General features: G+C 43.0%; 1 protein-coding gene across 1 annotated transcript in view; it reads left to right on the top strand.

The window, feature by feature from the left end:
• The window catches only part of PNCK (pregnancy up-regulated nonubiquitous CaM kinase), a 70,735-nt gene that overhangs the window by 32,703 nt on the left and 11,569 nt on the right, over positions 1–26,463 (top strand). Inside the window, exons 4-7 of the mRNA XM_075324263.1 lie at positions 15,596–15,670; positions 17,507–17,645; positions 17,992–18,115; positions 19,432–19,507. Of these exons, the coding sequence (XP_075180378.1) occupies positions 15,596–15,670; positions 17,507–17,645; positions 17,992–18,115; positions 19,432–19,507 (414 nt within the window). The remainder of the gene's footprint in view (positions 1–15,595; positions 15,671–17,506; positions 17,646–17,991; positions 18,116–19,431; positions 19,508–26,463) is intronic.

The raw sequence follows: 26,463 nt of genomic DNA, 5'->3' as shown, positions 1-26,463 counted from the left end.
AGGTTAGTAAATGTTATACTTTCCAAATCTTCCAGAGTATCGTGGACTACCAGAAAGGATGACAAGTCTTATGGGCGCTATCTAACATCCCACAAGGCAGTATTCCCCCACAATTTGCTTTGCCCTGATACTGGGATGCTGCATAATTAGACTTAGCTCCTCAGGGGCAGTAACATGATGTAGATGAGGCATGGCCTGAAAAAAGGGGTGTGATTATTCAAATATTTACTAGAATAGAAAGTGTATATGGATTATAGGTACAAATTTCTTTATTTTATACATGGTCTTTAAGTTTTAGGCTGCAGGTTAGTCGTTTGCAATATTTAAGTTTTTAATTTATTAGGTTTAGGATTAGGTATTGTATTGTAACTTACTTTATATTTACCCTGAGGAGCAAAAGGGTAACGATGTTTACACTTCTGATTTTCCGGCTCCATATCTCACCATCCTCTATAGCTTTGAGCATGAGACTAACTTAATTTTACAGACAATCATCTTGGCTATCTCACACATAAATTTGATCTGCAACTATTTAGCATATAATTAGTTATGCAGATTCTTGTCAGGTCACTGCATTGTTACTGTTTTGCTCCTGGTGGAAAAATCCTTTTTCTTCCCATATACTACAAACTACAACCTGTTCTCACATTCCCTAATAGCTCAGTGTGTTATTAGGTTGATTCATGGGAAAAATGTCACTGGTTTGTATCGAGGAGCCGCCATGAATATTTCCCAAGGAAAGAGGAACAGCATCATCCAGCTCACCGATAGTGGTCTCTCTCGGCCAAGAAATTGCCAAACTGCATCATGTGAGGCCATGACAGATGGAAGAATAAGAAATGAAGTCTATCCATCCATTCAGAGCCAAGAGGTGACGTCCAGGCAAAATATTGGCGTCAACACGTTGCTCATCACAAGGTCTATCAGTTCTGGTGACACCCGGCAGTGGAAGCGGCTCATATGCTTCATAATAGTGAGATCACAGACGTCCACGCAAGCACCGAGCGACGCACGTTACACAAGTCTGGAATGGTGGCCCGAAAAAAGGTGAAGAAGCCTCAACTTCAATATCATCATAAAAAGCGTTGGCTCAAGAAGTACGAAAAGTTGACAGTGGAAGACTGAAACGGGTGATTTGGAGCGATGAGATGAAAGTCAATAGACGGCTCTGATGGGGTCAAATGGGTCTGGAAGAAACAAGAGAAGAAGGGGCGAATGGATCGAGAAATGGAAGGAACTGTGAACTTCGGTGGAGGAAGTCTGATGATATGGGGCGGTTTCACAGCCAAAGGCGTTGGATACTTGACCAGGATGGATGGTGGTCTCAATGCTGAGCTATATGTGAGGATCCTACAAGACGAGTTACGTCATACACTTGAGTACTATGGGGATGAAAAGGACGACATAAGGTTCCAGAAGGACAACAAGCTGAAGAATATGGCGAGATTGGCGAAGAAATGGTTCAATGACAATGAAGCAGACACTGGGGACGTGGAGAAGAGGCCTGGGAGCAGATTTTGGTTGAGACTTGCTTGAATCTGATGGAGCGTTCAGAAGGATTCAAGCAGAGGTGAAAGCCAAAGGTGGATTTACAAAATACTAAAAACTTAAATTTAGATTTGAAGGAGCAAAACAGTAACAATGCAGTGACCTGACAAGAATCTGCATAACTCATCATATGCTAAGTAGTCACATTTATATATGAGATGGCCAAGACAATTGTCTATAAAATGAAGGTCGTTTCACGCTCGAAGCTGTAGTGGATGGTGAGATATGGAGCCTGAAAGTCAAAGGGTCAAAACATTGTTACCCTTTTGCTTGTCAATAGAGTGTTTAATGGATTAGCTAACTCATAGTGTACCTATACTGCACCCCAAAATAACAAAATTTGGGGTTTCCTAAAAGAACAGTTATAGTAATCTGTTCCGAATTAGTTCCTGGTGTTTGAATGGGGCTGCCATTTATATTCATGAGCTGTTCACGCTTCTCTTTGTCTTCTTATAACATAAAATGCATCGGCTTAGCAGTGCGGACGTGACGGGAAAGATGGTGTGAAGCCGTATAATGGCTCAGAGGGAGTTTTCCTGTTTAACGAGTGCTGGATTTACTGTCTGGGTTCCCTGGGCCCGGCTTTTACATGCAGGTAGATTAACCAGAGGAGCGCGGTATTGCAGGTTGTGTAATACAGACAGTATAAAATGATTGTAAATCTCCTCACGTTTTCCTGCATGCGTAATTGTCTGAGCTGAGGGATGCGGCGTCACCAGCTGCCTCTGTATGTAAGGTGCGTTCTACAAACATCCCACGCTGCTGTGATACTGCGCCGTTAGCTGCTTTTTATGTCCCGGTCTGATTTTATTTTTTTCTTCTCCTTAACATCTTTTAGAATTCTTCCTCATTCTTTCAGTATATAATCGTGCCATCCTTGTCATAGAAATCAGCTCTCTGTGTAATCTCTTCCTGGTAAACTAATGGTGAGCTCACGCTGACATTCAGGAGCCAATCTGAATATATAGCGCTGCAGTGTAAATCATATAGGATTAACATGAAAAGAGCTTAAAGGGTTGTCCACTACTTTAACATTGATGGCATATTATTAGGTAGAATCCACAGGAGTTTGCAGAGAGGATTGCAGCTGAAGGAAGTGGTTGGTATCAATCACTGAAACAAGTTGTTGTTTGCTAGATAATAAATATTACTGCCAAACAAAGGGCTACTTTTAAGCTCCACATAAGGTTGCTTTGAAGTAGATGCAAGCCCTAGAAACCACAGCAGTTTGCAGAGAGGATTGCAGCTGAAAGACATGGTTGGTATCAATCTCTGAAACAAGCTGTTGTTTGCTAGATAATAAATAGTTCTGCCAAACAGAGGACTTCTTTTATGCTCCACATAAGGTTGTCTTGTAGAAGTAGATGCAATCCCTAGAAATCACAGGAGTTTACAGAGAGGATTGCAGCTGAAGGAAGTGGTTGGTATCAATCTCTGAAACAAGTTGTTTGCTAAATAATATATAGTGCTGCCAAACAGTGGACTTATTTTATGCTCCACATATCGTTGTCTTATTAAAGTAGATGCAGGCCCTAGAAACCACAGGAGTTAGCAGAGAGTATTGCAGCTGAAGGAAGTGGTTGGTATCAGTTTCTGAAACAAGCTGTTGTTTGCAAGATAATAAATAGTGCTGCCAAACAGAGGACTTCTTTTATGCTCCACATAATTGTCTTGTAGAAGTAGATGCAATCCCTAGAAATCACAGGAGTTTGCAGAGAGCATTGCAGCTGAAGGAAGTGGTTGGTAACAATCTCTGAAACAAACACGATCTGAATATTCAGACATACAGGTTTAAAGGCTTTAGGTAATGATGTCATTGAGACAAAGAGAAACCTGACATGGAGGACAGCAAAGGGCGACAGCCATAAGCCATAGAGGAAGTGAGCAAAGCCCAGCCCTGGAGCCAAGACAGGTGCATAACAGTAAAACTGTATCTATAGAAAATTATTGCCTCAATATGGCATTCCTTGGGGATAATTGCTAAAACCTTTTATAGAAGAATCCCTTTAAAGAGGTTGGCTACTACTTTAACATTTATGGCCTATCTTTAGGATAGGTCATCAATGCCTGACCATCTGGGTTCCGACACTCTGCACAGTGACAGGCAGCAGGAAATGCTTACTTCTAGAGATGTCCCATCTTCTGACAGCGGCCGTTCAAATCAATAGGAGATGGATGTGCAGTATCCGGCCTTGCCACTAATAGTTGATGGTCAGTTCCGGAAGTGAGCATTTCCGGCCGCATGCTGCCTATCATGGTGGACAGACAGTCCTGTGGTGTCTGGCTGTAGAAGTTCGCAGTGTTTAGCTACACAAACTGCTCCCTAACATTCTATTCTTCCTGCTGTGGTGTAAATGGAATCCTTTGTAACTTCTCTGCTTGGGGTTAATTCCCTTCCTTTTAGGATCCTGTGGATATCCTCACCTTTCAGCTGTTAATCATCATCACTTCTCCTTGTGTCCTTAAATACCCACTGTCACGAACAGGAGGTATGAAGCGGAAGCTACAGCCTCCCCTTTCCACCACCTTGCCAACAGACAGAGCACGTGACGTGCTCTCTAGCGCCCCTCTTATAGTCAGGCCAATTATGGAATTGCCCGACAATAAGCCAGGAGGCCGCTATTCGACTATGCCGATGACTGAAGGGTTCCCTGTGAGAGTAAGGTATATATTTGCCCGACCTCAGCGGACGGAATATATCTCAACCCCCTTTAATCTCACTGTCACCCCACAATGATCCTTGGCATAAACTCGCTGCCACCAACCGATTACGGTAACTATTAGCCGAACACACAGACGTGGAGTTCAGGATCGAGATAACAGAACAGCCCAAGATTAATTGTATATTTTAATCGGCCTAAGCCACACTAGAAACTACAATATATACAATACGGAATCTACAGGATATATATATATAGATAGGTCAGAGTACATTTCCAAGTAAAGTATGGTTTACAAACAGGCATACAGTTCAAGCAGTTACCTTGTGCGTCTGGCCACAGGGGGACGCTGTTCTACCAGGGTTCCAGGAATTTTCTCACAGGTGTAGCACACGTGACCCCCGAGCAAAGAACAGGCCAAAATGTCTGAACTGTGGTTATCAACCTAGCTCAATCCATGTCCCCTCCTACCTTAGTGACCTCACGGGGAAGCACTGCCCCTCCCCTGGCTGGAGTCTAAAATAATATCCCCAAGGGATTATTAGCCATAACTGTGCCTGGGAACGTCGTAGGCGGACGCCAATGCTCTCATTTTTACAGTTATGATTTTACCTTCAAAATGATAGGACACATGGCTGGTCTGCTGGTCCCCCACTGGCCAACATCGCGTTTGGGATACTTACAATGGTCCCACACCTATATAAAATATGTGCTGAGCTCGTCAGCATCCTGGGATGCCATATTTCTGCTTGACATATTTATAGGAAGCACGGCTCACGAGATATTACACATATTTTACTGGAGCCTGTCTGTCTGGAGACTTCAAAGCCTGCTAAGTAGATATGAACTTCTACCACGGTGTCACTTAGGGGGGTCTTCCTGGGTCTAACAGCTCAGCTCATTTCCATATCATAGGAGACTGCCTTTGGCTGTGTAATTGGATTCCACCTTCCCAGATGCTGGATATCTGCAAGGGTCTCAGTGTGTGAAGGGAAAGGGGGGGGTTTGAAATCAAAGGGGTGCTGGCTGACATGACTGAATATCGTAATTTATCATATCCCAGGATTTCCCTCACACCCACATTTGCCCTTGGTGTTTGCTGGTGATAGAGTTAAATTCCTATATGGCTTGAGTGCAAGCAGTTGGCTTGTATTCATCTGAAGAAACATTGTTGTTTGTTGTTGTTCCTCTCCCTAAGTCTTATTGGAGATAAGTTATTCGTTTGCTTCCCCCTGTTTGTTATCCCGGTGTCTTCTTTAGAGCTTAGTGGGGTTGACTAAGCGCTCAGCCCATCTGATCCTTACCTAGGGTCCAGTTCAGAGACAGCCAGGGCCAGGTATCCTGCTCGGCGCATAGACTTCAAACCTATCTAGGGTGATCAGAGGAACTGGGGCCAGCAGAAGGTTTGGTCAGGGGTTACTATCTCCCCCTTCCCTAGACACAGGGTTTCCCTTCCCTTTTGCTGTACTCATGATACTTCCCCATACCTAGCGTGACATTGTCTCTGCCAGCAGCACCAACAAAAGCTGATCCGTAGGGGTGCAGGCATCGGACCCTGGCCGATCAGACATTGATCACCTATCTTAACAGTAGGCCCTCAATATTAAAGTAGTAGCCAACCGCTTTAAATGAATTGTCCTATAAAAGATGCTATTAATTATCACCAAGGTACTCCATATTGAGGCAATAATTTCCTATAGATACAGTTTTACTGTTACGCACTTGTCTTGGCTCTAGGGCCAGGCTTTGCTCCCTTCCTCTGGCTTATGGCTGTTGCCCTTTTCTGTGCTCCATGTCAGCTTTCTCTGTGTTTCACTGACATGATTACCTAAAGCCTTTAAACCTGTATGTCTGAATATTCAGATAGTATTTGTTTCGGAGATTGATACCAACCACTTTCTTCAGCTGCAATCCTCTCTGCAAACTCCTGTGGTTTCTAAGGCCTGCATCTACTTTTACAAGTCAACGTTATGTGGAGCATAAAAGAAGTCCTCTGTTTGGCAGCACTATTTATTATCTAGCAAACAACAACTTGTTTCAGAGATTGATACCAACCACTTCCTTCAGCTGCAATCCTCTCTGCAAACTCCTGTGATTTCTACAGCCTGCATCTACTTGTACATGACAACCCTATATGGAGCATAAAAGAAGTCCTCTGTTTAGCACCACTATTATCTAGCAAAGAACAACTCTATATATAAAATTTGACATTCATATTGTTGAAAATTTAGGTCTCACTCTGCTTTTGAAATGATTTTACAAGGAAGTTCTCTGCTATTCAAATTCAGCTTACATAATGGAGAAGAGTCCAGGACTCCTTACTCCATGATTGGCCTATAACGATTTTGGGAACTCCAATAGTTAACCTTGATATTCTGTATTTTCTTTTCAGTTTATTCCAGGATATAAAAAAAATGCTGACTATATCCCTTTAAGCTACCGAAAATACAAACTAAGGTTGCCAAACATTTGTCAAGATGAAATAGGATTTAGTGTTTTTGCAGAAAGGTTCAGCGTTCCCGTCACGCTACATAATATATGGTGCCCTGTGCTAGTATTAACAATAGCGCGGTGAGGCAGGGGCGAACATATTTTACTCTCAGGAATAATCCTGGGCTTACAGTAACATTCTCGGGATACAGAAGGGAATGCGGACTGGATATAAAAGTCACTTCTTTCATTCTATTGGTTAGTGGATATTTAGGTCAATATGTTGGCTGTAGGATTTTTTATGTAAATCTTTATGCATTTTGTAAATCAGCTGCAACATCACCAGTCAGCAGCTGCAACATCACTGGTCAGCAACTGCAACATCTATGGTCAGGAGCTGAAACATAACCAGTCAGCAGTTACAACATCTATGGTCAGCAGCTGCAACATCACTGGTCAGCAGCAATAACATCACTGGTCAGCAGCTGCAACATCTCAGGTCATCAGCTGCAACATCACTGGTCAGCAACTGCAACGTCTCTGGTCTGGAGCATTTGTAAACCAGCTGCAACATCACCAGTCAGCAGCTGCAACATCACCGGTCAGCAGCTGCAACATCTCTGGTCAGCAGCTGCAACATCTCTGGTCAGTAGCTGGAACATCACTGTTCAGCAGCTGCAACATCACTGGTCAGTAACGGCAACATCTATGGTCAGGAGCTGAAACATAACAAGTCAGCAGTTGCAACATCTATGGTCAGCAGTAGCAACATCTATGGTCAGCAGCTGCAACATCACTGGTCAGCAGCAAGAACATCACCAGTCAGCAGCCGCAACATCACCAGTCAGCAGCCGCAACATCATTGGTCAGCAGCCGCAACATCATTGGTCAGCAGCCGCAACATCATTGGTCAGCAGCCGCAACATCATTGGTCAGCAGCTGCAACATCTCTGGTCAGTAGCTGCAACATCTCTAGTCAGTAGCTGCAACATCTCTGGTCAGTAGCTGCAACATCACCGGTCAGTAGCTGCAACATCTCTAGTCAGTTGCTGCAACATCTCTGTTCAGTAGCTGCAACATCACCGGTCAGCAGCTGCAACATCATTGGTCAGCAGCTGCAACATCTCTGGTCAGTATCTGCAACATTACTGGTCAGCAGCAGCAACTTCACTGGTCAGGAACTGCAACATCTATGATCAGGAGCCGAAACATAACCAGTCAGCAGTTGCAACATCTCAGGTCAGCAGCTGCAACATCACTGGTCTGGAGCTGCAATATCTATGGTCACGAGCTGCAACATCACCAGTCAGCAGCTGCAACATCACCGATCAGCAGCTGCAATATCACTGGTCAGCAGCTGCAACATCACCAGTCAGCAGCTGCAACATCACCGGTCAGCTGCTGCAGCATCTCTGGTCATCAGCTGCAACATCACTAGCCAGCAGCTGCAACAGCACCACCCATGTCACCGATAAAGAAATAAAAGTCGCTTCAAGGCAACCCTTTTATTCCAGCCCATTATTGTTGGACTGGCGCAGAGTTTGCCTTTATCGCCCTGTTTGTAGCTGGGGTTTGGTCTCATTATATGGACATTCCTGCTCCTAGGGGCTCATGAGTGAGTATAGTCAAAGCTATATGAGTTTAGTGTGGGAAAACTATGAAGAAAGGGAGGAAAAAACACATAGACTTTGCTCTGGAGATGGCCTCAGGTTGAAAGGTTTTCCTGTATAGCTCCTTCAATTGGCACTCTCTATTTGGTACTGATTATATAGTGGTAGAAATCATGGAACCCTAAGTTACCCAAAAGTGGTCAAATACCTCAATAAATTAAGGAAGGACTGGGTAGAAATTCTTGGTGTCCACACTCAGTGTAGTTGGACCTTCCCTCAAGTGGTGGAGCCATGGAGGTTAAGGACTTCTCCCAAGATGACCTTGACCATTGATCTCCGTGATTTTGGCAAAATGTTTTTTTACTGGAGCTGTCCATTATTGGCCATTCATGGATGGATGGGTCTGGTTCACTATGGAGGGGTCCTAAGTTGATGACCCCCCAACGGGCCATAATCTATTAGAATAATGGAGGTTGCCGCATTCATGGATTCCATGCTCAACCTCCCGACTGCCGAGGAGACTGAAGAGAAGAATGGGCATTGTCTTTACAGACACTTTCCAATTTCCATTCTGCCATTGCTGAAAAGGCAGAATGAATAATTCTGTCCTAGGCATCGGCGTTTAGTATTCCAGTGGGTTCAGATTAACCCGACAAGTCTGAAATAAGACGTTGATCCCAATCAGTATTCCTTCCAACATAGAGTAATAACATGGTGTATGACTACATCGCAGCGGGAGGGGGTTATCTCGCTGCTCGGAGAGCACTGCGGATAAGTGGCGGCTTTAAACATCTCATTATATTCTTTAAGGATATGAAGCCTAATATTCTTGGTATGGCGGCATTATACCTTGTGTTGGATATTCAGCCCGGTTTATCGGTCCGGTTAATTGGCGTACACATCGGATGGTGACATTTATTAAATCCTTAGAAGAAGGTTTGTTGAGTTCATATCTCTAGATACCATTGACTTTTCTTTTTAATGGGGTCTTTTTGCGCTCGGTATGATTCCCTGTTCATCTGGCCAAAAATAACGACCTGCCATAAATAGACCCCCCTAGTGTGCATTGTATCTTAGATGGACAACTTGAGACAAATCGCCATGAGGTTCCGGAGCTTCATAGAGTTGTCAATTCATGTGTATATGACACCAAACTACAGCTTAGAGGGGGCACTATGGTAATGATCAAATAGAGCCCCTCATTACGGCGTTGGGTTTCCCAGAAAACAAAGTTTGGCCATAACTTTTAACAGTAAACCATACAGCTGCTCTGGTGCCAGTGGAGAAAGGGTCATTGGTGGTCCCTTGCCTTTTATAATTCGTTGAGGAGTTCCTTCGTAGGACATCACTCATAAGAAGAACTGTGCTGATAGAGGAGAAGGAGATGAAAAATTGGCCAATGGGTTATGAATAGTAATAAGGAAGTACTACCATGCTCAAGTGCTCGGTACTCGAAACTAGTGATGAGTGGGCACTACCATGCTCAGGTGCTCTGTACTAGTAACTAGTGATGAGCGGGCACTACCATGCTCAAGTGCTCGGTACTCGTAACTAGTGATGAGCGGGCACTACCATGCTCAGGTGCTCTGTACTAGTAACTAGTGATGAGCGGGCACTACCATGCTCAGGTGGTCAGTACTAGTGATGAGCGAGCCCTACCATGCTCGGGTGCTCAGTACTAGTAACTAGTGATGAGTGGGCACTACCATGCTCAGGTGCTCTGTACTCGTAACTAGTGATGAGCGAGCACTACCATACTCGAATGCTCAGTACTCATAACTAGTGAAGAGTGAGCACTACCATGCTCGGGTGCTCTGTACCCATAACTAGTGATGAGCGGGCACTACCATGCTCAGGTGCTCTGTACTCGTAACTAGTGATGAGCGAGCACTACCATACTCGAGTGCTCTGTACTCGTAACTAGTGATGAGCGGGCACTACCATGCTCGGGTGCTCTGTACCCATAACTAGTGATGAGTGGGCACTACCATGCTCAGGTGCTCTGTACTCGTAACTAGTGATGAGCGAGCACTACCATACTCGAGTGCTCAGTACTCATAACTAGTGAAGAGTGGGCACTACCATGCTCGGGTGCTCTGTACTCGTAACTAGTGATGAGCGGGCACTACCATGCTCAGGTGTTCATAACTAGTGATGAGCGGGCACTACCATGCTCGGCTGCTCGAAACCCGTAACTAGTGATGAGCGGGCACTACCATGCTCGGATGCTCAGTACTCGTAACTAGTGATGAGCGGGCACTACCATGCTCAGGTGCTCAGTACTCGGAACTAGTGATGAGCGGGCACTACCATGCTCGGGTGCTCAGTACTCATAACTAGTGATGAGCGGGCACTACCATGCTCGGGTGCTCAGTACTCGGAACTAGTGATGAGCAGGCACTACCATGCTCATGTACTCAGTACTCACTAAGAGCAGTTGGACGCTTGGATGGGCACAACTTGAGCACTAAAGTATAATGGAAGTCAATGGGGGACTCGAGCATTTTTCCGAAAGAATTCCCATAAAAATGCTGAAGTCCCTCATTGACTTCTATTATACTCGGTGGTTCGAGTCGAGCCCATCCAAGCATCCAACTGCTCTTAACGAGTACCGAGCACCCGATCCTGGTAGTGCCTACTCATCCCTTTTCATAACCCGTTGGCAAATTTTTCATCTCCTTCTTCACTATTAGCGCAGTTCCCCTGGGGAGGGATGTCCTACGCTGGAACTTCCCACCCAATTGTAAAAGGCATGGGACCAACAATGACTGGTTCCCTTTCTCCACTGGCTTCACAGCAGCCGTATGGACTAATGTTACACAGGTTGTAGCCGAACTTTGGAGAAACATCCTTTTGGTAGAAGTTTTTCAGCAGTGGACAATCTCTTTCAAAGGGTTTACTGATGGCAGCCATAATTGGAGCCCTGACAGTCAGGAGATAATCGGTTCCTTGTGTGTCAGCCGGTGGAGAAGTAGTGGAAAGTTGGCCAAATGAATCCTGTGCTCTCTATTGTTCTTCATAAGAGTTATGAAAATGGCCAAGTTGAACCACCACCTAATGGACACCTATGTCTTGTAGGCCTCAATAACGCTTATATATTTAGACAGTACTTTGCACGTTAGATATGGACCTTTTTTAGGCTTTTACGCACTCCTAGTTTTGATTAGGCTTATAAGAAAATCTCTTTACGTGCTTGTTTTGCCCCAAAATGGGCTTCCCTTTTAGCCATGCTGGCATAGTAATCTAGAATCATAGTCATCTGTGACGCTATCCTAGTTCTAGGGCATGATTTGGTCATTAAACTCTGGATGTGCATGGCCAAGTGGCCACTCAACCATTCCACAATGAAGCCCCAACAATGGCCGTGAAAAGACCCAGAAATATGGGAGTCCCCAGCCACAGGACCCCAATGTGACATGTAGTATTGCCATACAGTTTGTCAGCAGCATAGTAATTTACTCGATAATTGGAGGCAAAGTCACTAGTCAAAAGATCCACCTTTGGATATGGAACCACATACACATCCAGGGGGCCACAGCGTTCCTGCAGATGCAATATTATTGTGGCCTTATTCACACCTCTTATCCCAAATGCAGCATCCTGATCCATAAAGGGGTCTTTGGCAGGAAACATGCCGCACCAAACACTGTTATCTGTTTTGGAGATCCACTGAATCAACAGATGTCCATCAATTTTAGTGGGCACTTTCTATTTTGAGGCTTCGCTAAACAAAATTGGCATAGAAAGTCTCTAGCGAAACAAACTAGCCATGAAGTCTGGGCAAGGGCAGTCTCACACGGTGTCTGGCTCAAATCTCACTGCGTGTCAGGATTACATCTGACGCTGTTCAGACAGCAGAGCTGGACACTCCACATGATGCTGCTTTCAAGTTGTGCAGACAAGCTCAGTCGTCGACCAGCTGTGCTCTAGTTAGTAATCAGTCTTGCAAGAGTTAATTTCTGCTAGCCTGTGGATTACTGCTTGAGTCCCATCTACAGGAGATCTATCACAGTCGTCTCCACCCTTTTTAAGCTGGTGGAGCCTGTTCTCCCATGCTGATTATAGCTTTATGAGATCCCAGTTCTTGTGCTTTTTATCCAGTTGCTGGTGAACCTCTGTGTGCTGTTTAGTGTGTTGTGGAAATACTCTTGTCTTTTGCATGAGTCACATGTTACAGGAGACCTATCATAGTCGCCTCCACCCTTTTTAAGCTGGGGGAACCTGTTCCCCCATGCCGATGATAGCTTTATGCCATCCCGGTCCTTGTGCTTTGATATTCAGTTGCTGGTGAACTTTTGTGTGCTGTTTAGTGTGTTGTGGAAATACTCTTGTTGTCATTTGCATGAGTCACATGTTACGGGAGACCTACCACAGTTGCCTCCACCCTTTTTAAGCTGGTGGAGCCTGTTCTCCCATGCCGATGAGAGCTTTATGCGATCCTGATCCTTGGGCTTTGTTATCCAGTTGCTTTTGAACGTCTGTCTGCTGTTTGGTGTGTTGTGGAAATACCCTTGTCTGATTATTTCCTCCCTTCCTTTAGTATCCTCCTGATCACGTATTGTCTATACCTCAGTGAGTTTGAGTTTAGGTTCCTCCCTTCCCCCTTGTCTGTTTATTTGTGCGGGATTAACCTGTCCTGTCTCGGCCCTCTCCTGGGTGGAGGGAGGCGCGCCATTAGACCAGGTTTGTTCAGGAGCTAGGGCAAGGCAGGCGACCCAAACATCATCACCTTTAGGCGTACCTTTAGGATCAGGGTCAGCTAGGGTTCCTCTAGCCTTAGGACCAGTTTAGTCTCCCTTGTCCCTCGTGATCTCGTCTCACCAAATGACAGTCAGCTCCTGAAGTGGCATATTTAGGTCAAGAACGAAAAGTGTGAAACAGAGAGGCCATCCTCAGAGATGGGTTTAGTTTAAGGATCTTTCACCAGATTAAAAGTGCCCAGTTTTTGGTGTGGTTTTATTCCCGCTGTTCCCCTGAGTATTTTATTTTTTTCTTTTTAAAAATCCGTCCTACGGTTGCAGAGATATGGACATTTTTATTTATGGTCTTTGACAAAGGGGTGGTGCTAATAGGGTGATTATGCAAATCAGCCTAGATACACGCCCCAGAGGATCCTGTGAGCCATGCCTCTTTGTAAAAATTAGCACTAAATAAAAAAGCCCATATCTCTGGAACCACACAACAGATTTTAAAAAGGAAAATGTCGAAATTCTCAGGGGAGCGGCGGGAATAAAATAGGAACAAAATAATAGGAGCTGCTTATTAGGAGATGGAGAGGTTGATGTTCCACTCCATGAAGCCTCTCTATGGGCCTATATGTCCAATTAGCCTTTGTGCCAACATATACCTCTCCCCTTGTCTGGGAGTATGAGTTATGGCGATGGATGTATATATAGCACCCGTGAAATTATGGTATATTTTGCAAATTTCAATGCTCCTAGCTGCATGAAATTCTTCCTATCTACTTCATCACCATCGTTAAAGCTTTTCTGAAGGGTCTATGTCACAAGCCTTTCAATCAGTCCTGGCCGTTCTGAAAGTCTAGCGAGCCATTATCTGATCAAAAATTAATCTTTTTTTCACCATTTCTATGGCTCTTTTATACTTCTGCCCAAAAGCGGAACTTCTATGGTTGTCATGGCAACCTCGGAACTCTGAGCAGTTTCTCAGGTCTCCCAGGAAAGAAGAAATTACTCAAACCAACGATCAACCTGTTTTTTCTTTTACTCATCCACCTTATAATTATGTGTGTACAATTACAGAGATAGGGAGAATAAAGAGAAATCAAAAAATGGCATTAATTATGTGTTATTAAACAAAACTATGGAGAAGAAACTTTACATATCAGTATACAGCACATATTAAGGACCACAGATCCTGCTTATTGTGGTATTAGTTTGCATTGTTACAAGTATGCAATTTGCAGCAGTGTTTTCTCTAGTGGGAGTTTCCATCTCTGTAATATAGGCTGGATGTGAGCTCTGTGTGTCTCTCCCAGTAATATAGGCTGGATGTGAGGTCTGTGTGTCTCTCCCACTAATATAGGCTGGATGTGAGCTCTGTGTGTCTCTCCAAGTAATATAGGCTGGATGTGAGCTCTGTGTGTCTCTCCCAGTAATATAGGTTGGATGTGAGCTCTGTGTGTCTCTCCCAGTAATATAGGCTGGATGTGAGGTCTGTGTGTCTCTCCCAGTAATATAGGCTGGATGTGAGGTCTGTGTGTCTCTCCCAGTAATATAGGCTGGATGTGAGCTCTGTGTGTCTCCCAGTAATATAGGCTGGATGTGAGGTCTGCATGTCTCTCCCAGTAATATAGGCTGGATGTGAGCTCTGAGTGTCTTTCCCAGTAGTATAGGCTGGATGTGAGCTCTGTGTGTCTCTCCCAGTAATATAGGCTGGATGTGAGCTCTGTGTGTCTCCCAGTAATATAGGCTGGATGTGAGCTCTGAGTGTCTCTCCCAGTAATATAGGCTGGATGTGAGGTCTGTGTGTCTCCCAGTAATATAGGCTGGATGTGAGGTCTGTGTGTCTCTCCCAGTAATATAGGCTGGATGTGAGGTCTGTGTGTCTCCCAGTAATATAGGCTGGATGTAAGGTCTGTGTGTCTCTTCCAGTAATATAGGCTGGATGTGAGGTCTGTGTGTCTCTCTCAGTAATATAGGCTGGATGTGAGGTCTGTGTGTCTCCCAGTAATATAGGCTGGATGTGAGCTCTGTGTGTCTCTCTCAGTAATATAGGCTGGATGTGAGGTCTGTGTGTCTCTCCCAGTAATATAGGCTGGATGTGAGGTCTGTGTGTCTCTCTCAGTAATATAGGCTGGATGTGAGGTCTGTGTCTCTCCCAGTAATATAGGCTGGATGTGAGGTCTGTGTGTCTCTCTCAGTAATATAGGCCGGATGTGAGCTCTGTGTGTCTCCCAGTAATATAGGCTGGATGTGAGATCTGTGTGTGTCTCCCAGTAATATAGGCTGGATGTGAGATGTGTGTCTCTCCCAGTAATATAGGCTGGATGTGAGATCTGTGTGTGTCTCCCTGTAATATAGGCTGGATGTGAGATGTGTGTCTCTCCCAGTAATATAGGCTGGATGTGAGCTCTGTGTGTCTCTCCCAGTAATATAAGACGGATGTGAGCTCTGTGTGTCTCTCCCAGGAATATAGGCTGGATGTGAGGTCTGTGTGTCTCTCTCAGTAATCTAGGCTGGATGTGAGATCTGTGTGTCTCTCTCAGTAATATAGGCTGGATGTGAGCTCTGTGTGTCTCGTCCAGTAATATTTCTTTAGTTATTACTCCTTTTCTAACTTTCTCCTTTATAACACTGTGTATATTGTATTTTTGTTTCTTCATAGGATTAACCATAAAAATATTGTGGCACTGCAGGATATTCACGAGAGCCCCAGTCATCTGTACCTGGCTATGGAACTGTAAGTAACTGCCCCATTCAATGTAATACATTTCCTGCTGTCCGGTGAAGTGGGCAGGCAGAGGATGGTCAGAAAGCCAAGTCAGTATCAGGAGGTCAGGATAGAAACAAAGTTGTCTGGCAGTAAAATGGGCAACACATGAGCTGAGGTCAGTAACCGAATATCCAGGAAGCAGAGGTACTAGGACTGAACCAGGGTCAGGTAAACCTATAACTGGCACTGGAAACAGGGATCTAGGGGTTTATATAGTGTAAGGTCCTGCCCACGGCTTAGAGCAGGGAATAAACAAGACACAATATACAGAACACCTCCTACTTACCAGCATCCCTGGCACCTGTTTTGATTTTTAGGCCTACCATGACATCACTCATGCACAGGGGCCCAAGAGGTAAGGGGCCTATTTCTCCCTCCAAAGCAAATGGAATTGTGCATTTTGATGAGTTATTGGACCGAAAATGCCCCTTATATTGTTCTTGTATAGGGGCCCTTTTCTGTCTGTGTCCACCACTGCACAGGAAAATGTCATGATGTGACTATAGGATAGGGAGGGAGAGGGAGCTCCTACACTGTCCCTAGACTATCCTTGTTTACCAGATTACCCCTGATGGTGGAGATGCCAGATTTCTGTGCCGTACTATTCTCCTGACCAGAGCTAACCTGTTCACCCCCTCTCCCAGGAAGGGGCAGGAGTGAGATGGCAACACAGATTAACACAGACCGGGCAAAATCCAAAACTCAGACACACTGCAAACTCATAGGAACAGACAGTAAGAAACTAAGGAGAAAAGCAAGAGCATAAAGGCAGCAACAAAAGGACAACAAGGGTTAACACTAGAACCGCTCACAGCAACAAAGTACTACAACCGCCAGTTAGTCTGATGGGCGGACGCGGACTGTAAAAGTCTGGATCCGCGCGGGTTGAAAGTACCTGTGCACTGACCCTGGGCCCGGAGTGCTCAGGGAACTTTGGGTACCAATCCAGATTCGGCAATAACCCCCAGTCTGGATCACAACTAGTGATAAGCGGACGTGGACTGCAAAAGTCTGGATTTGCGCAAGTTTAAAAGTACCCATGCACCGACCCCAGGCCCAGAGTTCTCAGGGAACTTTGGGTACCAATCCGGAACCGGCAAAAACCATCAGTCTGGATCACAACTAGTGATGGGCGGATGTGGACTGTAAAACTCTGGATCTGCGCGGGTTCAGAAGTACCCAGAATTCTAAGGGAACTTTGGGTACCAATCCGGTTCCGGCAACAACCATCAGTCTGGATCACAACTAGTGATGAGCGGACGTGGACTGCAAAAGTCTGGATCTGCGCGGGTTCAAAAGTACCCGTCCACCGACCCCAGGCCCGGAGTTCTCAGGGAACTTTGGGTACCAATCTGGATCTGGCGACCCGCGTAATTAAAAAAGTAAATAAAAAAAGGGAAAAGCATATACTTACCAGTGTCCCATGGGGCTGTAATGCTACTTCCGGGGACGCTCATTATGCCTCATGCATATGCACTGCTTCCCCGCCCACTGGCAGTCCCTGCATCTATGATTGGTTGCAGTCAGACACGCCTCCACCCTGTGTGACAGCTGTAAAAGTAATAGGCAGATGACAGCTCTGCAGGTTAATGGTGAAATGCAGCTTGTGGCTTTAAATTGAGTAGGAAGAGAGTGGATTAAGTGATCCGGGCCGGTCTCATTATCTGCTGCCTACGGGTCCTTGGCAGAAGCACATTTAATCCACGTTCCTCCGAGTGACTCACACGCTCAGAAATCCCGGAGCTGTAATCCCAGCGGCGGATAATTCACCGGTGTGAATCATGACATCTCTGTATCTCGCAGTGTCACAGGCGGCGAGCTCTTCGATCGTATCATTGAGCGGGGATATTACACGGAGAAGGACGCCAGTCAGCTTATCCGACAAGTCCTGGACGCCGTCCAATACTTACACAACATGGGAATTGTGCACCGTGACTTGAAGGTGATAAATTGCAGATATGGAGCTAAATCGTACTTCATAATTTTACTGTACGCATAAAAAGCCACTTTATAAATATATTACATTACTTCTAGCCTGTTTTATACTCCAGAGCTGTATTCATAATTCTTCCGGCTGTCAATAGAAAAAACTAACACACACTGTTACTTTTATTTGCTTATTTTGTTATTATTTGATTTTAGATTCTTGGTGCAGACAGACAAAAAAAATAATCCCATGGGATTTCAGCTCTGAAGCTAGCAGAATTGTGAATGCAGCTCTGGAAACCGGCTACTTGTACATTCTGAATGACTCCACCATTAATTTGCAATTTTTCTGATGCTTTTAGCCAGAAAACCTGCTCTATGCAACTCCTTTTGAGGACTCAAAGATCATGATCAGCGACTTCGGCCTGTCTAAGATTGAAGATGGCGGAATGATGGCCACGGCTTGTGGGACCCCGGGTTATGTGGGTAAGGAGTCTTTCAGTGTTTTTTATGGCATCTTGGAAGGTGGACTGTTAGGGGTGGTACTGGCAACATACTTGATGAAAGTTTCCACTATAGGTGTATGTATTTATCGCTGATGTTAAAAGTGTATGTATTTATCGTTGACACTATAGGTGTATGTATTTATTGCTGACACTATAGGTGTATGTATTTATCGCTTAGACTGTAGGTGTATGCATTTATCCCTGAAACTATAGGTGTACGTATTTGTCACTGACGCTATAGGTGTATGTATTTATCTCTGACAGTATAATTGTATGTATGTATTGCAGACACTATAGGTGTATGTATTTATCACTGACACTATAGGTGTATGCATTAATTGCTGACACTACAGGTGAATGCATTTATTTCTGACACTATAGGTGTATGTATTTATTGTTGACACTACAGGTGTATGTATTTATCACTGACACTATAGGTGTATGCATTTATTGCTGACACTGTAGGTGTATATATTTATCGCTTACACTATAGGTCTATGTAATTATTGCTGACACTATAGTTGTATGTATTTATTGCAGAAACTATAGGTGTATGTATTTAGCACAGACGCTTTAGGTATACGTATTTATTGCTGACATCGTAGGTGTATGCATTTATCACTGACTATATAGGTGTATGTATTTATCGCTAACACTATAGGTGTATGTATTGCAGACACTATAGGTGCATGTATTTATCGCAGATACTATAGGTATATACATTTATTGTTGACACTATAGGTGAATGTATTTATCGCTGACATTATAGGCATCTTCATTAATTGCTGACACTATAGATGCAAGTATTTATTGCTCACACTTTAGGTATATGTCGTTATGCTGACAGTATAGGTGCATGTATTTATCGCTCACACTATAGGTGTATGTAGTTATTGCTGACACTATAGGGGCATGTATTTATTGCTCACACTATAGGTGTATGTAGTTATTGCTTATACTATAGGTGTATATATTTATCTATGACACTATAGGTGAATGTATTTATTGCTTACATTATAGGCATATGCATTAATTGCTGACACTATAGGTGCATGTATTTATTGCTTACATTATAGGCATATGCATTAATTGCTGACACTATAGGTGCATGTATTTATTGCTGACACTATAGGTCTATGCATTTATTGCTGACTTGTGTAGCTCTTACAGAGGTGAACATCAACCTTTAGTAACATGTTGGAAACCAGTTGTGGGACATAAAATTATAGTGGAGCAAAAACGTGTAGAGTGATCCCATTTCCCTCTTGTCTCTGATCTCCTTTTTGATGTATGTAGCTCCTGAACTCCTGGAGCAGAAGCCATACGGAAAAGCTGTGGATGTTTGGGCCCTCGGGGTCATCTCATACATTCTGTGAGTATCTCACATGGATCTTTCTATGTGACATGTAAATAAAATCAGAAAACAGGCTAATGGCCTCATTGGCAACTGAAGGTCCATCTTGGCCTTATTGACCGAAACGCACGTTAGTCATGGCCCCACCAAGTCAAGGATCTCCTTAATTTCCATACAGGACAAGAAGGAAATTATAAACTTCTGAAAGAAAGAAGCTCATAGCAGCCAAACCCAGGACCCATCTATCAACAGTACTGTTTCAGGGTTTTTGCCCCTCATCAGTTCAAAGCTCAGGGGGATATTGGCTGTCATTGGTGAAAATCAACTCAATATGGAGACTTATTTTTTTCAAGGCAATACTCCATGGGAAAAAATATGTAAAGTAGCTCTGACCCCCCTTGATCCTTAGCTGGGTCTAAATCATATCATTCGCCCTATGTGTACTGCTGAGTGGCAATACGCCAGAAACAGTGCAGTATACAGATGGCTCTCTACTCTGGTATGCACTACCTTATATGATTTTTTTTCCCCATCTTAATACAAAATTGTGTCTCTTGAATGATAGCCAGTTTTTCACACTGAGATATATGGGGTACCCCGGGTTAGTCAGGTATGGAAGCTTCCCATTAGATTTTGAGATAAAGGAGGGAAATAGAATGTAAAACCGCCATATTAGTAGCTAAATAATTGGGCTATATAGTGTGCATAAATAAAACTGGTCTGCCATGCTAAATAACAAATAGATGACATACTGTGTAATCCCTATATTTTGTGCTATACATAACAGTGCTATAAAGTGAACAAGTAACAGGTTCTATGGTGCACAAAATAAACCGCTATATAATACCTAAATAATATGTCATATACTGGGTGTCCCATTGGTCAGAGCCCCAGTGATCAACCAATATCCCTTATCCAAACATTTTTTTTTAATAAACCTTTACTGTTGATGTGTCACATGCCTCTTCTTGTTGTACAGGGTACTGTTGATGTTTCACATGTCTCTTGTTGTACAAGGTACTGTTGATCTGTAACATGTCTCTTCTTGTTGTACAAGGTACTGTTGATGTGTACCATGTTTCTTGTTGTACAGGATACTGTTGATGTGTCACATGTCTCTTCTTTTTTTACAAGGTAATGTTCATGTGTCAGATGTCTCTTCTGTTCATGTGTCACATGTCTCTTCTTGTTGTACAAGGTACTGTTGATGTTTCACATGTCTCTTGTTGTACAAGGTACTGTTGATGTGTAACATGTCTCTTCTTGTTGTACAAGTTACTGTTTATGTGTCACATGTCTCTTCTTATTGTACAAGATACTGTTGATGTGTCACATGTCTCTTGTTGTACAAGGTACTGTTGATGAGTCACATGTCTCTTCTTGTTGTACAAGGTACTGTTGATGTTTCACATGTCTCTTCTTGTTGTACAAGGTACTGTTGATGAGTCACGTCTCTTCTTCTTGTACACGGTACTGTTGATGTTTCACATGTCTCTTCTTGTTGTACAAGGTACTGTTGATGTGTCACATGTCTCTTGTTGTAGAAGGTACTGTTGATGTGTAAAATGTCTCTTGTTGTACAAGGTACTGTTGATGTGCCACATGTCTCTTCTTGTTGTACAAGGTAATGTTGATGAGTCACACATCTCTTGTTGTACAAGATACTGTTGATGTTTCACATGTCTCTTGTTGTACAAGGTACTGTTGATGTGTAACATGTCTCTTGTTGTACAAGGTACTGTTGATGTGTCACATGTCTCTTGTTGTTGTACAAGGTACTGTTGATGTGTCACATGTCTCTTGTTGTACAAGATACTGTTGATGTTTCACATGTCTCTTGTTGTACAAGGTACTGTTGATGTGTAACATGTCTCTTGTTGTACAAGGTACTGTTGATGTGCCACATGTCTCTTTTTGTTGTACAAGGTACTGTTGATGTTTCACATGTCTCTTCTTGTTGTACAGGGTATTGTTGGTGTGTCACATGTCTCTTATTGTACAAGGTACTGTTGATGAGTCACATTGATGAGTCACATGTCTCTTGTTGTACAAGGTACTGTTGATGAGTCACATGTCTCTTGTTGTACAAGGTACTGTTGATGTGTCACATGTCTCTTGTTGTACAAGGTACTGTTGATGTGTCCCATGTCTCTTGTTGTTGTACAAGGTACTGTTGATGTGTCACATGTCTCTTGTTGTACAAGGTACTGTTGATGTGTCACATGTCACTTGTACAAGGTACTGTTGATGTGTCACATGTCTCTTGTTGTTGTACAAGGTACTGTTGATGTTTCATATGGCTCTTATTGTACAAGGTACTGTTGATGTTTCACATGTCTCTTGTTGTACAAGATACTGTTGATGTGTCACATGTCTCTTCTTGTTGTACAAGGTACTGTTGATGTTTCATATGGCTCTTGTTGTACAAGGTACTGTTGATGTTTCATATGTCTCTTGTTGTAGAAGGTACTGTTGATGTGTAAAATGTCTCTTGTTGTACAAGGTACTGTTGATGTGCCACATGTCTCTTCTTGTTGTACAAGGTAATGTTGATGAGTCACACATCTCTTGTTGTACAAGATACTGTTGATGTTTCACATGTCTCTTGTTGTACAAGGTACTGTTGATGTGTAACATGTCTCTTGTTGTACAAGGTACTGTTGATGTGCCACATGTCTCTTCTTGTTGTACAAGGTACTGTTGATGTTTCACATGTCTCTTCTTGTTGTACAGGGTATTGTTGGTGTGTCACATGTCTCTTATTGTACAAGGTACTGTTGATGAGTCACATGTCTCTTGTTGTACAAGGTACTGTTGATGAGTCACATGTCTCTTGTTGTACAAGGTACTGTTGATGAGTCACATGTCTCTTGTACAAGGTACTGTTGATGAGTCACATGTCTCTTGTTGTACAAGGTACTGTTGATGTGTCACATGTCTCTTGTTGTACAAGGTACTGTTGATGTGTCCCATGTCTCTTGTTGTTGTACAAGGTACTGTTGATGTGTACCATGTTTCTTGTTGTACAGGATACTGTTGATGTGTCACATGTCTCTTCTTTTTTTACAAGGTAATGTTCATGTGTCAGATGTCTCTTCTGTTCATGTGTCACATGTCTCTTCTTGTTGTACAAGGTACTGTTGATGTTTCACATGTCTCTTGTTGTACAAGGTACTGTTGACGTGTAACATGTCTCTTCTTGTTGTACAGGGTACGATTGATGTGTCCCATGTTTCTTCTTGTTGTACAAGTTACTGTTTATGTGTCACATGTCTCTTCTTATTGTACAAGGTACTGTTGATGTGTCACATGTCTCTTGTTGTACATAGTACTGTTGATGTTTCACATGTCTCTTGTTGTACAAGGTACTGTTGATGAGTCACATGTCTCTTCTTGTTGTACAAGGTACTGTTGATGTTTCACATGTCTCTTCTTGTTGTACAAGGTACTGTTGATGAGTCACGTCTCTTCTTCTTGTACACGGTACTGTTGATGTTTCACATGTCTCTTCTTGTTGTACATGGTACTGTTGATGTGTCACATGTCTCTTGTTGTAGAAGGTACTGTTGATGTGTAAAATGTCTCTTGTTCTACAAGGTACTGTTGATGTGCCACATGTCTCTTCTTGTTGTACAAGATACTGTTGATGTTTCACATGTCTCTTGTTGTACAAGGTACTGTTGATGTGTAACATGTCTCTTGTTGTACAAGGTACTGTTGATGTGTCACATGTCTCTTGTTGTTGTACAAGGTACTGTTGATGTGTCACATGTCTCTTGTTGTACAAGATACTGTTGATGTTTCACATGTCTCTTGTTGTACAAGGTACTGTTGATGTGTAACATGTCTCTTGTTGTACAAGGTACTGTTGATGTGCCACATGTCTCTTCTTGTTGTACAAGGTACTGTTGATGTTTCACATGTCTCTTCTTGTTGTACAGGGTATTGTTGGTGTGTCACATGTCTCTTATTGTACAAGGTACTGTTGATGAGTCACATGTCTCTTGTTGTACAAGATACTGTTGATGTTTCACATGTCTCTTGTTGTACAAGGTACTGTTCATGTGTAACATGTCTCTTGTTGTACAAGGTACTGTTGATGTGCCACATGTCTCTTCTTGTTGTACAAGGTACTGTTGATGTTTCACATGTCTCTTCTTGTTGTACAGGGTATTGTTGGTGTGTCACATGTCTCTTATTGTACAAGGTACTGTTGATGAGTCACATGTCTCTTGTTGTACAAGGTACTGTTGATGAGTCACATGTCTCTTGTTGTACAAGGTACTGTTAATGTGTCACATGTCTCTTGTTGTACAAGGTACTGTTGATGTGTCCCATGTCTCTTGTTGTTGTACAAGGTACTGTTGATGTGTCACATGTCTCTTGTTGTACAAGGTACTGTTGATGTGTCACATGTCACTTGTACAAGGTACTGTTGATGTGTCACATGTCTCTTGTTGTTGTACAAGGTACTGTTGATGTTTCATATGTCTCTTGTTGTACAAGATACTGTTGATGTTTCACATGTCTCTTGTTGTACAAGATACTGTTGATGTGTCACATGTCACTTGTACAAGGTACTGTTGATGTGTCACATGTCTCTTGTTGTTGTACAAGGTACTGTTGATGTTTCATATGGCTCTTATTGTACAAGGTACTGTTGATGTTTCACATGTCTCTTGTTGTACAAGATACTGTTGATGTGTCACATGTCTCTTCTTGTTGTACAAGGTACTGTTGATGTTTCATATGGCTCTTGTTGTACAAGGTACTGTTGATGTTTCACATGTCTCTTGTTGTAGAAGGTACTGTTGATGTGTAAAATGTCTCTTGTTGTACAAGGTACTGTTGATGTGCCACATGTCTCTTCTTGTTGTACAAGGTAATGTTGATGAGTCACACATCTCTTGTTGTACAAGATACTGTTGATGTTTCACATGTCTCTTGTTGTACAAGGTACTGTTGATGTGTAACATGTCTCTTGTTGTACAAGGTACTGTTGATGTGCCACATGTCTCTTCTTGTTGTACAAGGTACTGTTGATGTTTCACATGTCTCTTCTTGTTGTACAGGGTATTGTTGGTGTGTCACATGTCTCTTATTGTACAAGGTACTGTTGATGAGTCACATGTCTCTTGTTGTACAAGGTACTGTTGATGAGTCACATGTCTCTTGTTGTACAAGGTACTGTTAATGTGTCACATGTCTCTTGTTGTACAAGGTACTGTTGATGTGTCCCATGTCTCTTGTTGTTGTACAAGGTACTGTTGATGTGTCACATGTCTCTTGTTGTACAAGGTACTGTTGATGTGTCACATGTCACTTGTACAAGGTACTGTTGATGTGTCACATGGCTCTTGTTGTTGTACAAGGTACTGTTGATGTTTCATATGGCTCTTGTTGTACAAGGTACTGTTGATGTTTCACATGTCTCTTGTTGTACAAGATACTGTTGATGTGTCACATGTCTCTTCTTGTTGTACAAGGTACTGTTGATGTTTCACATGTCTCTCCTTGTTGTACAGGGTACTGTTGATGTGTCACATGTCTCTTGTTGTACAAGGTACTGTGTATGAGTCACATGTCTCTTGTTGTACAAGGTACTGTTGATGTGTCCCATGTCTATTGTTGTTGTACAAGGTACTGTTGATGTGTTACATGTCTCTTGTTGTACAAGGTACTGTTGATGTGTCACATGTCACTTGTTGTACAAGGTACTGTTGATGTGTCACATGTCTCTTGTTGTTGTACAAGGTACTGTTGATATTTCACATGGCTCTTGTTGTACAAGGTACTGTTGATGTTTCACATGGCTCTTGTTGTACAAGTTCCTGTTGATGTGTCACATGTATCTTTTTTTTGTACAAGGTACTGTTGATGTTTCACATGTCTCTTGTACAAGGTACTGTTGATGTGCCACATGTCTCTTCTTCTTGTACAAGGTACGGTGGATGTGTCACATGTCTCTTGTTGTACAAGGTACTGTTGATGAGTCACATGTATCTTCTTGTTGTACAAGGTACTGTTGATGAGTTACATGTCTCTTCTTGTTGTACAAGATACTGTTGATATGCCACATGTCTCTTCTTGTTGTACAAGGTACTATTGATGTGTCACATGTCTCTTCTTATTGTACAGGGTACTCTTGATGTTTCACATGTCTCTTGTTGTACAAGGTACTGTTGATGTTTCACATGTCTCTTGTACAAGGTACTGTTGATGTGCCACATGTCTCCTCTTCTTGTACAAGGTACGGTGGATGTGTGACATGTCTCTTCTTCTTGTACAAGGTACTGTTGATGTGTCACTGTCTCTTGTTGTACAAGGTACTGTTGATGAGTTACATGTCTCTTCTTGTTGTACAAGATACTGTTGATATGCCACATGTCTCTTCTTGTTGTACAAGATACTGTTGATGTGTCACATGTCTCTTGTTGTACAGGGTACTGTTGATGTGTCACATGTCTCTTCTTGTTGTACAGGGTACTGTTGATGTGTCACATGTCTCTTCTTCTTGTACAGGGTACTGTTGATGTGTCCCCTGTCTCTTGTTGTACAGGGTACTGTTGATGTGTCCCCTGTCTCTTGTTGTACAAGGTACTGTTGATGTGTCACATGCCTCTTCTTGTTGTACAAGGTACTGTTGATGAGCCACATGTATCTTCTTGTTGTACAAGGTACTGTTTATGAGTCACATGTCTCTTCTTGTTGTACAAGGTACTGTTGATAAGTCACATGTCTCTTGTTGTACAAGGTACTGTTGATGTTTCACATGTCTCTTGTACAAGGTACTGTTGATGTGCCACATGTCTCTTCTTCTTGTACAAGGTACGGTGGATGTGTCACATGTCTCTTCTTCTTGTACAAGGTACTGTTGATGAGTCACATGTCTCTTCTTCTTGTACAAGGTACGGTGGATGTGTCACATGTCTCTTGTTGTACAAGGTACTGTTGATGATTCACATGTATCTTGT

The sequence above is a fragment of the Anomaloglossus baeobatrachus genome, chromosome 9, assembly GCF_048569485.1.
Source record: "Anomaloglossus baeobatrachus isolate aAnoBae1 chromosome 9, aAnoBae1.hap1, whole genome shotgun sequence".
NCBI lineage: Eukaryota > Metazoa > Chordata > Amphibia > Anura > Aromobatidae > Anomaloglossus > Anomaloglossus baeobatrachus.
The sequence above is the reverse complement of the archived record's forward strand: the minus strand, read 5'-3'. Positions and strand labels throughout refer to the sequence as shown.